Here is a 12,407-nt window from a genome sequence, read left to right as displayed (position 1 = left end):
ATATTATACAATACATATATACATTTTTAATATGAATCATCGTTGCAGTTCGTTTCATCGAAATTATAAAGATAATTAAATTTCGGACAGACGGACAAATAAAAAATGATTCGTTTTTACATTTATCATCGAAGAGTGGGCGCATATTCATTTCATTACAACGTTTGAAACCCGGCAAAGTTTAGCCTCAGACAATTAATGTCGGTTCTAAGCATCTTCTTCTCTCTGTCTGTGCAAACGTCAAGATATCAATTTTAAAAGAAAACAATAAAGCTCTTGTACATACGCAGGTTGGTGACGACAATGTATTAACATAAATCGACCAAAGGAGACTCGTGCAGTCAACTCGTTTCTCTATATGATTTAATCGTCGCTTGTAAATGATATGTAAAATAAGTTTATTCGCATATATCCCATTAATCAATATGTCTCCGATCTATCATATATGTTACAACAACGTTAAGAGATCTATAGAATTTCTGGATTGTAGCAAACTTCAAACGAAACATAGCAAAAATTTTATGACATTCCGAGCGCATTAGTTTACAATTTAATTTACTTAGTTTTGAAGCTAAACAACTATTTAACCGCCATTAAGCTCATTACTTTTTAAAATGTATGCTGAATTATTTTACCCAAAATGAATTACAATATGGCTTCAAATTTTATGGCGAGAAGAAAATCAAGCTGGTTTTTCAAGTTGGGGACTTGATCACAACCAATCTATAATATCGAATTTTTCATTTCTTTTGATCAAAAATCTTTAATCGAATTCCAAAATTGCTTATACCCTTCCTTACCGGATATATTGTGAATTGCTTTTGTACTCATGTACGCATAATTTGTTAATGCACTTACATGCGTTAAACATGAAAGTTTCTCTATCGTGTTTTTTATGAAGAAGTGATGAAAACTATTTGAGTATTAATGCTCTTGATGACATGTTTCAAAAGAAAAAAGAGTGAAAAAATAAATGAAAAATACTAAAGAGCAATAATTCTGAAAACATACCGCACATATGCTCTGTAACATAAAATTGGACTTAAATATAAATGTTGCATTCAGATGTATGTGCGCGTTTCTTATTGATTGTTGTGCTATCCGCAGCGGATCATTAGGGACCGGATCGTTAAGTACGCAACATGAGATTTAGCCACATACATTCGTATAGTAACCGTTTACTGATGGTCGTTGAAACGTGCCCAAGAAGGTCGAACCATATTACTATGTACATCTAGTTATATATGTAATCACGAAGATGACCTGCATCATTTTCAATCTAACCAGTTTCCTTCTGGCGTTTCAGTCAACGATTTAATCAATTAGTTATATATATATATATATTGAAATTCATAGATACTCGATCCTGATGCAATCTGAAAAACTTGATACTTAAAGAGATGTTCGACAATATTCGATATGGTCAAAAACATGGTAATCGGTCTAAAATCATCAGCATTATTGACTAATCTCCAAATACATGTAAAAACATCTTCCTCTTCTCACTTTTTATCACACTATTTCGAAGACTGCAGTAAATTGTCCAGTTTTTAGTAATAGAATTCGATCAAAATATGGAGAAAGCCACATCGTTTATGAACCACCCAAAACGAATGTCCCTAAAATTCGTCCACGCATTGCATTGCTGTTCAGGGAGAAAAATATTATCCACTTCCTATTAAAATATTGTTTTATGGATATTGTCAAAAATTCAGAAGAAACGAACGGCAATTGCTATGCCACCTCCCATTTCGACATATTTATTTTCAAAAACCGCGCGTTTAAACTTTTAAGTTAGGTACGCATCCATTTCAAGAAATAAAATTTTTCGATTTTCCATTTAAAATATTATCGTACCGATAATTATCTTTTTATGCAAATTTTCAATTACTTAATCGATCATTTAAACTAATTTTCTGAGAAATGGACCGGTTATCCGTTAACAGCTTCAGTTTCTACTTAGAAATTAAAAGTTTTTTTTTTCTAAGAAAACAATACAACCAAGACAATGGACCTCATGAAAAAAAAAGTCTTGTCATGCTTCCAAGCAAGAATGAATTCTATGCCATCCAAAAAAACATAAAAAGCTTTTGCTGAAAAATTTCAATTGACATAATATCCATAATAATATTCCCGGGTCAATAAGATAGACAAGTGGAAGCTTTGATTTAAAAAGAACTTTGGATGACGTGCAATTCTATTTCTACAAATTAATTATTTGATTCTTTTTTTGACGACAGTGTTTGCGCGTAACAGTCAATAGCGGTTGTGACCACAACTGCTAGCCTTTAAAAAAAGCTGGAAGTAAAATTAATAAAGAATTCCATAAAACGGCAATTACTTTCTTTTTATTATATTTATAATTACAGCCCCCGTTTTTCTGCTTGTATGTACGGAATCCCACAGATGCGCGCATAATTTAAAAAACGTATTACAAGTTTAATGTTAATTTAAAGGAACGTTATTGTCTGTCGCTGATAAATTATTTTTGAAATTTTTCCAAATTCGTTCAGAGTTGAAGCTTGAGTAGTAATTGTTTCTTTCCACGCGTTTCACGCTTTTGAATATATTTTACCTGTTTAGTAGTGTGTGTTGCTATCAACGAAACATGCAACCCTGCAGAATATATTTGGCCACAATCAGCTGATTGTAGTCATTTTCTTTTATTTTTTTGATATTTTGTTAAACTTCTTGCTTTGTTCCTTAATATAATTATAAAAATACTTGTAAAATGTCCAACTCTAACGCTCCCGGTTCACAAGCTTTGAACAAATTAAAATCTCGAGATATTGTCACAGATCAATTTAAAAAACCATTGCCAAAACCATTGGAATGTTCACTAGTGGCAAGGAAAAAACCAAAATTGAAAATTCTTACCGAAGACAAATATATTGAAGAAATGGCAAAAATTATAGAAAGAGATTTTTTTCCGGATTTGGAACGTTTAAGAGCACAAAATAAATATTTGGATGCGATGGAACGTAACGATTTTGCACAAATGGAAGCTATACGTGCAAAATATAGTGGTAAACAGCCATTAATACGATCAAGACGTAAGGATATTGTGAAATATTAAAAGTCAGTAATTAACATAATTTTTCTCATCTTTAGAAAGCACACCCGCTACCTTTGAAACTCCAGCTAGCTTATCGCAACAGACTCCTGCAAGCGCTGCAAATCTCTCTATTCCTTCTGCTAACGATACTCTCAAAAATTCAAAATCGAACAATAAGGAAGAGACAGTAACACAATTTGATAAGCATTCATTAGATTCTTTTTTACAAGCTTATACTAGCGAAGATAATTACAGTTTTGAGGAAATAATGGAGATTGCCGATCAAAAGCTGAAGCAAAAGTTTGCTATCTTATATAATGAGGAAAAAATATCTGCTGAGAAATTGGCAAAAGTTCTAATGTTGCCTTCAATAGAAGATCAATTCGAAGAGGATCGAAGTACGCTCATGCGAAAAATTGACACCTGGGCTTATAAAAATAAAAATTCAATTATGTATATCCCCGATGGAGTTGAGCTAACAAAAGAAGAACGAATAGACATGGCCAGTCGAAAACAAATTGTCCAACATCAGGCGACAAGGTTAAACGAAAATCCTTTCCGCGATAGCAGCAACGATAGCAACGATATTCTCAAAAATTCGGCACGAATATTAACTAATATTATTGACAATGAAGACGGCGTTAAAGGCGATTGTTTAAATTCTCTTACAGTTAAAGGTTTTGACTTGGTTCAAACGCCATCGCCTAGGCCTGGCGAAGCTTTCTCTCCTTTAATGACTTGGGGCGAAATTGAAGGTACACCTTTCCGTTTGGACGGTTCAGATACGCCAGTACGCTCTAATGCAGGGCCATCGTTTAAAATCAATGAGACGTCACGACGAGAGAATATCGCCTTAGCTTTAGCTGAAAAAATTGGCGAGAAAATGAGGGCGCAAAAACAAAAAGCCATGGACACGGCTCGGCGTAATATTGCATCGCCATTTATACGATCTAATATCGAACGGCTCGCTTCCATGTCGCCGGCCGCACGTCGTTTAGCCACAACTAAACTGGGTTTGCGAACGCCTGTTGTATCGACGCCCTCACCTTTAATAACCTCGCAGAAAAGATGCAGATCAACAAACACTTCTGGTGCAGGCCAAAAACTCCCCACTTCGTTAGTCGCGCCATTGTTATCACCATCTACCAGCACTGTTCAGAAAGAAATAAATACCGAAAAATCCACCTTAACCGATGATTTACTACAAATACCTACGAAACGTTTGCGGGCTGCAGATTTTTTCTGATGATTTTTATTTATACGATTTATCGATTTTCATATTCATATAAAGATGCACTATTAAATATAGAGATTTCATGAATAGAGATAGTGGAACGTTACTACTTTAAAATGGAATTATAGAGCGTACGCATTATTTTATCTAAGCACCGTTTACAATGTCTATTTTAATATTAATTTTATTATTATTATTTTTCTCTTTTTTTTTTTTTTGTATATTAGTCCCAATAATCAACATGATCTCCGGATTTAAAATTTTGTGTTTGGAGAATTTGTAGGAATTTCGCGACAGTTTGATCTGTCGTTAACATTGTTTGATCTGCACGCTGCTTTGCAAAAGCATCGCGTAGCTCATCGTTCATAGTTTCATTTTGGACTTGAACTGTCATAGCTGTATCAATAGCACCCGGAGCATAATTCAAAACCAAAGTATCATTCAGCTCTTCCATGGCTAAAACTTTAAAATACATTTCCCGTGCGGCTTTACCCGAACAGTAGAAGCTCATGGACTTAAATGGCTCAACACCGCATTTCGAACTTAAATTCACTACCAATTTAGAAGTTTTGGAAAACATTTTAAAGAATTCAACATTTAAAGCAATCGCACTAAATATGTTGGTATGATAATAGTCGGTCCAAGCGATCGTATCACCAACTTCTCGAGCTCGTTTCGATACATCGCCAACTGTACCGGCATTGTGCACGATAAATGCTCTCTCGAAATTCGTTATAGTTGCGTTAGCCTTTCGTATCGAGTCATTGAGTAATTCCTTAAAATCTTCACATGTAGCTTTAGATAAATCGATCGCATAAGTCTGCACCAGTATATCGGCTTTGACAGAGTCTTCTATACTTTTCTTTGTGACATTTAAATCGTGTTCGTTACGGGCTAGCAACACGACTACGGAGCCTGCATCCAATTTTTTTGCTATTTCAATGGCCATTGTCCGGCCAATGCCACGTGATGCTCCAGTAATTAAAAAGTAGGTTTTTTTATTTAACTCCAACACCATTATTTCTCAATATCTAGGAAATCTTTTTTTTTTTTTTTCTTTCAAACAACTTATTGAACCTGTTGCTGTTGTTTGCTTTATATGCAAGAAAGACTTTTTTTCAATTGATATTTAAGAACCGTTAAGGGCAACCTGGAAAAGCATTAAGAGTTTTATAAATATTAATTAATTATAATAATTTTTTTACACGTCCGCGAAATCGCACATTAAAACTAAATTTATAAAATTTCATCTATATCTTTCATTATATATTTAAAAAAAATTGTACTCTTAGAAATTCTCAGAAAAGTTCAATGGGGCATTCACATGAGAACGTACGGGAAAATAAATTTTACTCTCAGAAGTGGGATTTTATTCTCCAAAAAAAAATTTACTATTCATGGAAACGAGTTACAAGGTATTTAAGCTTAAATGCAGGCACAACAATGACACACGCACACATATATATGTACAACCATTTAACTCTCTTTGTATTTTTCTCATGTGCGCTCAACATTTTATGACGCATCGCTACGAAAGATGAGATTAATAATAATTTTTGTATTGTTTGTAACATTGGTTGCAACCAGTTATATGTATATCTACGAGACCTATGCGTAGCCTTCATAAGCGTGAAATTCGGTTAGCTGTGACGTTCGTTCAACTAATTTCGCACAAAACGTACAATGAAAAGTGAAACAGGATTGCTGTACATAATCAAAATAGTATTTGAAATCAAACAAAGAGTTATTTAATAAGGTCAAGTTTGCATCGGTCGGAAGTACTTGTAACCACCAAGCGTATCTCAAAGTTAATACATAAAAAGAGTTGGCCGTGGCGATAGAAACGATTCGCGAAGAGTATCCTTAAACATGTTGGGTGGCAGCGCTGGTTTGGAGGACGTAAGATGATATAGAAAAACTGTTTTCCTACTTGTTCATAAATATATTTTGAATTTTATATTGTCTCACAACATAATTATACAGTTAGAGGCCAAAGCCGGGACGCTCGTTTATCACATAAGTTTAATATCAGCACTTTCCAAAAGGGTAAAAAAAAAAAAATTAAAAATAAACAGTTAAGAAATTTATTACACACATATGTTATTTTGGCTTATCCTTAAAAGGTATACGATAGAGATGCCACATCTTTTTATCAAAGATATATCAATAGGAAAGGTCTACGAATAAGCTTTCAGGTATTCTTAAAAATCGTAACAAACGTCATTGAAGACGATTTTTAAGGTTTAACATGAGATTTAAGACTTTTGGACACTTATACGAATTGAGCCATGTTTTTGTAGTAGGGTACGATATTTCATAGTAGATCACCCGTAGATTGCCAGTCTATTTATCTCTTAAGGAAAGCGAAAAAAACCTATTTCTTGTTAAAGCTTGCACTGCACAGCACTGCCCTTTTTCTTTTTTTTTAATTGTGTACTCACTTCATATTCTTAACAGAGTGGAAAGTTTAGGAACTTGAAACGTTATGTTTGAAAACAAGGGAAGATCATTCATATTTCTAAGATTTCAAACAATGACTAAATGCAGGTATTCAGATTTCCATAAAGTCGGGAATATGTCTTTAAAAGGAAAAGAAATATTTCCCCACCAAAACGGCTGCATTGCTTAAGAATCCACCAATACGAATACAATTATTCCTTTTTTGTCTCTGGTAAATATTCTACGTCATCGCGGAGGAGCACTCCCATAGTGACTACAGGTTACTAGATCGAGACGCTTTATTTTCGTTTTTTCCGACTATTTGAGAAAATTTGTTTTTTTATTTCATTATTTTTAGCCTTACTTTTAACCTGTTAAAGCCGATCATTTAATCAAGGGACATTGCAAATTTCTATCAAATTCTCAAATTATTAATATTTCATTGACATTTATAGTTGCAGGCTTTATAGTTGCAGTAAATAATTGGCCGTGCAGCGGGAAAGTTCAAAGTATCGTTTACCATAGTAAGACGAGCAGAAATAGGGCCGGTAAAATGGACACATATGTAAGCTTAATTTCGGAAAACAAATTTCTATTCGCGAATATATTTGAATTCTTTTTTAGTCATTTTGTTGGTTATCGTCTTTTAGGCGTAGAGGTCGCAAGTTTCTTACTTTCTTCGTTTGTAGAAAACGATTATACGATAGTTTGAGGAATATTTCTCAGCAGAGTACGTTTTTTTCCATATTTTTTTTTTCTACATTTCATAATGTTCCGTTTTCATTAAGGCTCAAGAGCTGAAAACGACCGGGACCAACATTGCTTGATTGTAAAGGAGATATTTCAGATAATCAACGTAACGTAAAAACTAACTGCATGAAATTTGAACCATATGTGTATATTTTTTGGCCCTTTTTCATATAAGGGTTCTGATGAAAAGTGAGTAGATGTTTCGGGCTCCCTCTAAATGCTTTCCCGAAATGTATACCTTTACATGGAAATAATGTACAATTTTTGGTATATTGTTACGAAAATGAATGAACGATTGCATTTGACTGTAGGTATTGAGTGGTCGTTCCTGCCCAACTATAATATTTTTACTGCTTATATTCAATGGGTTCAGCGGCAGGATGCATCTGATGGGGTATATAAAGCCGTTTCATTATAATGCATACATGAAAGTTTTTTTTTTCTTTTCTTATGAATTAAAATATAAAAATTTACATCATTTTCTATAGATGAGAAAATTTTTCGATAGAAATCTATCCATACAGCCAGCCTATCGCTAGAAACCTTGAATTATTTTTAAATAATTGTATTTGATCAGCTTAGCAACACGGGAGAGCCTCTTTGTCATGATGATAATACGAATTGTCAATTGAAAGTTTAATGGTATTAGAAAAATTCTCAAATTGATGACTGTACCTTTTTATACGTTTTCGCCGCGTATTTGTCTATGTATTTCATCATAGTTGGCGCTCTCTATCTATTTGGGTCAAGAAATTATCAGAAAGAAATTCAATTAATTACCAGAGTACATTAACTTTTTATACCCTACACCACTTGTGGTATAACGTATATTAAGTTTACCAAGCCGTATGTAACACCTATATGTATGTGTATTTCATCAGAGTGTGCCTTTGCTATATCTATTTGGGTTAAGAAATTATCAGAATAAAATGCAATTAATTACCAAGGTGTATTAACTTATTATATCCCCATACAAACGCTGGTGATATAGGGTGTATTAAGTTTGTGCGGACGTATGTAACACCTAGAAGGACTTGATCGGGCTTCACATTTTAAATCTTAAACGCATAGCAATGGAAATCTTCATCGTATGTTTGAAAACTCATACCTCCATATGTAGCAACCTCTGCATAGTGTTAAACGCATATCGTTGCCAACTTAATTTTATTTTTCATTTCTTTCATTTACATTCTTTTGTCAAATAAATTTTATAATAAATTAAAACTGGAATGTAACCAATTGGCAACAATATGCATTTAAGGATTAAACTTGTCTATCCCTCGGTCCCTCGTCACTGTGCTCTTTTCTCTTGACCTACAGGTCGCCATTTTCGATTTATTCCCCATATTAGGGTTCTATTAAAAAGAGTCAGAATAAGAGAGATTTGATATAGAAGGACTATCCTATATTATAATGAATCAAAGTTTAATTCTTTTTTCAAATCTTTTACAAGGTGCAGAAAACAGCCTCAAAAATTCCATAAAGTATACAACTTCTTGGCTAGTTTCAAATTTGGAATGCATCTAAGCATCACTGTCTTTCTGCGCAATTGTGTAGTATTAAGATATCGTCTACAGATTGGCAAAAGAATTTGTAATTGATCTAAGCTTTTTAAAGGACACGCCTACAACGTCCACATGCTGCTACGGCAAAAAATTTTATTTTGAAAATAGAAGAAATCAACTGCGCCCACTTCATATTATAGGGCATGAGAATTTTGTTCTTTTATTTCTTTTGTCTTTTTTTTCGGATAAACGGTAATGGGCATGGAAGACTCGATTCCGACCGAATTTAATTTTCTTACATGTTTAATAAGATTTAGGCAGAATGCAGATTTATCGCTGATATATATTGTCATACTTTCTATTTGGTAAAAATTTAAATGTTTTATAAGAATATTTTGACGACTTCACGAGCATTTAGATAAACATGAAGAGGCGTGAGCATTCCGCATAAAGCATAGGTTACCTAAAGTCAATTGTTTACCGGCAGTTGGTATTTTAAACCATTTTCGGATAGGATGGAGGTGGCATAGAAAAGCATTATATCGTTCATACTAAAGATCAGGGCTATATGGAAGGAATGTCAATTAAATGAGGATTTTCGGAACTACAAGAAGGGCGCCCTCTGCGGACGCATTTTTTATTCACTTCCTTATACAGCATAGCAGATCATTTGTTACGTCGCTTAATAGTTCATCTTTGATCGCTGCAGGACAAGATCAGTCTTACTCTATTTTCTTCTCGTAAAGCATTTATGAAATATTTTGTTTAGACAGATCTCAAATAATTTTGTTCAAATTTGTAGTTAAATTGATTATATGTATGTGCGTGTATAAGTGTATTAATAAAAGATTAATTGAAATTAATCAACAGATTTTTTTTATTATCACTTTTTTTCCATAACACACGTTACCCTATCATCTCCCTTCTGCGCTGAATACGCTAAGTAAAATAAATAATGTAGGAAATGTTTCTGAGCTTACTTGCAGGCAAAGCGGACGTTAACATATTTAGTGCCGTGGCATAATAGCAACTGATATAACGTTTTGGGGAAATCTATTCTCACATATAAAGAAAATCATCAATTTTTGTAAATAAAAATTCAACCAATCCAAGGACTAAAGAGAAAACGTCACATTTAGAAAGTAAAGTGAAAAGTGAAAGAATGAGTTTAAAGAAAATGGATTTAAATAAATGTTGCTTTTTTGTGTTGAGTGGATTAATGAATCCGTTAAGCAAACCGTTGGCATTGGAAATGTGTCGCCGTTTCAAATCGGGCTCTATAGCGATACTTATCGAAGCTAACGATGAAAATTTACAAGAAATCCGTAAGGAGATTGAATATTTTAGAAACGATATCACTGTAATTTGCTGCAACTGTAACGATTGGGTAGGAGCCAATCGAAAGCTATTTGGTCGAATTCTAGCCAACACACTCGATCGTCGAAAATTGGTAGAGCAATTTGAGTTGGCTTACATATTGCATAATGACGGTATGATAGCAACTGAAGAATTGATGGAACCTCAAGACGTGTCGGCTTGGTTAAGCTATGTGAAACGTCATCTGGATGCTGTTGTTGCGCTAAATGAAGAATTTCTAAAGAGTCCTCAATTGAATAAAGTGCCCAAGCTTGTTGTTAATATTACATCGAGCGTGCATATCCAACCGTTGATCTACAATTCGTTATATTGCTCGTGCCGTAAAGCACGTGATATGTATTTTCGTTCATTGGCTTGTGAAGAGTCCCGCAACGATATTGCGGTTTTAAATTATTCGCCTGGAATTCTTGCCTCGCATAAGTTGGAAGAATGCGATCTAAATAACAATACTTTCAATTTATCGCAATTGATAGCCGAAGAAAAACATATTAAGGGTCCGCGTGTTCATCCAATGAAAACGACTCAAAAATTGTTAAACATTTTGGAGGAAATTTCTTTCATTTCCGGCCATGATGTCGACTATTACGATACCTATGTTTTATGAATAGTGCTGTATGAATATTATCGAATACTGGGCGAATGGCAAATATTTCTTCGTCAAGTAGTAGATAATATTGAGACGAACAATTGCTTCAACATTGTAGACCATGGCTATGTGTTTGGATTAAGCGATGACAATAATTTGATTGAAAATGATCTAATAATTGATTTAAATAAATTGTTGATGATCTTGACCTTACTGCTGGACGACGGGTGTGATGTAAATGAGAATGAAACTGCAAAAAAAAAACAACGTTTGTTTTATTTAAATTTTATTAGAAATAGTCGAGACCTTGTCCCCCCTTAACTCCCTGCCCAAAAATTTTCCACTTACCAAGAGCACTTTCCTATTTCACTTTTAGCATAACGAAGCCAAGCATCATCGGTATTTAAAACGAGTAGAGAGCAGACTGACTGTAAATCGTTTAAGGCAAACATGTCATTAAAAAATATATTCTATCCTACCTTAAATGTATATATTCTTGTATGGCGTGCAATTTCGAGGGTTGAGTGTTGACTTAACACTCGTATCAAATGTGAAGCGCTTGGGATGCGAAGATAGACGCTTGCTCATATATAAGGTAAATATAGGTGCTCCTTCAAGCAGAACGTTACTCTTTTTTCGAAGGTTTTCGAAGTTCGTACTATTGTGCATTGATTGTACTTTCGATTCCTTCGTAACACTTTTTAACGAGTGGGGGAAGCGCAAGCACGCACATGTTAGGAGTAGGGTGCTTGACTAAGAATAAAATGTCAATTTTTATGCGTATTTTCTTTTCATCGATAAGCTTGTCTTCACTTTACTATATCATTAGATAATGCGGTAGTTTTTCAAGGTCGTGTTTGAAAACGGATGAAGTTTACTCATCATGCGAGGCTTCTTTTAATTTTGCTTAATATGCTTGTATCAAGAGGAAGTTAGTGTCGAAGGTCTGCCGCTAATTATATTATTAAAGAAAATAATCTTTGCAATTAGTAGCCATAGTGAACAGAACAGCAAACAGGCTTCAACTTACAAATCTACAAATATCCGCCTCCATGAACGCAATATTAAGTAATATTTATTTATATGAAAGATTGAATACAAGCGTATTTGTCAACTACTACTACTCTTGTAAGTCGCACGTTTATCTCAAAATTGATATTAAGGGTGTGTTTATACGTGGACTACGCTAGTTTTTCAACTTGATCTCGTCATTTCTACCAAACGCGCTGAGGCCATCTCGTATTCTACGGCATTAATTCTAAAAATAATTGCCATTTGAGAATTTAAATTCCTTTTACTTAGCTAGTTCTTTAAATTCTTCAAGTTGGACCGGGTAGCATGGCCGAAATAATTAAAAATCTCAGTCTTGAATCTATAATGGCATGACAAATTTATTGTACGCCCGTGCTACTATAATCTAGGGACGATAAAAGTGGGCTTTAATGGCATCGTCGTTACCCC

General features: G+C 34.0%; 4 protein-coding genes across 4 annotated transcripts in view; 2 read left to right on the top strand and 2 right to left on the bottom strand.

Moving 5' to 3' along the window:
- LOC119637235 (adenosylhomocysteinase-like) overlaps positions 1-12,407 on the bottom strand; it is a 287,510-nt gene that overhangs the window by 40,767 nt on the left and 234,336 nt on the right. The gene's annotated exons all lie outside the window — the stretch shown is intronic.
- LOC119637226 (splicing factor ESS-2 homolog) lies at positions 2,677-4,316 on the top strand. Its single transcript, XM_038033090.1, has 2 exons — positions 2,677-3,053; positions 3,112-4,316. The coding sequence occupies exons 1-2, from the start codon at positions 2,732-2,734 to the stop codon at positions 4,299-4,301; spliced, it is 1,512 nt and encodes a 503-aa protein (XP_037889018.1). The 5' UTR covers positions 2,677-2,731; the 3' UTR covers positions 4,302-4,316.
- Positions 4,498-5,391, bottom strand: LOC119637233 (sepiapterin reductase). The gene has a single exon (XM_038033105.1). It carries the CDS (start codon positions 5,305-5,307, stop codon positions 4,513-4,515), a length of 795 nt encoding a protein of 264 aa, XP_037889033.1. The 5' UTR covers positions 5,308-5,391; the 3' UTR covers positions 4,498-4,512.
- LOC119637232 (sepiapterin reductase) lies at positions 6,277-11,166 on the top strand. The gene is made up of 2 exons (XM_038033104.1): positions 6,277-6,335; positions 9,970-11,166. The coding sequence occupies exon 2, from the start codon at positions 10,146-10,148 to the stop codon at positions 10,962-10,964; it is 819 nt and encodes a 272-aa protein (XP_037889032.1). The 5' UTR covers positions 6,277-6,335; positions 9,970-10,145; the 3' UTR covers positions 10,965-11,166.

This window comes from Glossina fuscipes, unplaced genomic scaffold (genome assembly GCF_014805625.2).
Source record: "Glossina fuscipes isolate IAEA_lab_2018 unplaced genomic scaffold, Yale_Gfus_2 43, whole genome shotgun sequence".
NCBI classification, from domain to species: domain Eukaryota; kingdom Metazoa; phylum Arthropoda; class Insecta; order Diptera; family Glossinidae; genus Glossina; species Glossina fuscipes.
The sequence above is the reverse complement of the archived record's forward strand: the minus strand, read 5'-3'. Positions and strand labels throughout refer to the sequence as shown.

Excerpts from the sequence above, each read along its gene's own strand:
- LOC119637233 (XM_038033105.1), bottom strand. The coding sequence starts at position 5,307 with ATGGTGTTGGAGTTAAATAAAAAAACCTACTTTTTAATTACTGGAGCA.
- LOC119637232 (XM_038033104.1), top strand. The coding sequence starts at position 10,146 with ATGAGTTTAAAGAAAATGGATTTAAATAAATGTTGCTTTTTTGTGTTG.
- LOC119637226 (XM_038033090.1), top strand. The coding sequence starts at position 2,732 with ATGTCCAACTCTAACGCTCCCGGTTCACAAGCTTTGAACAAATTAAAA. Across the intron at positions 3,054-3,111 it reads GCCATTAATACGATCAAGAC|AAAGCACACCCGCTACCTTT; the intron begins GTAAGGATATTG and ends TCTCATCTTTAG.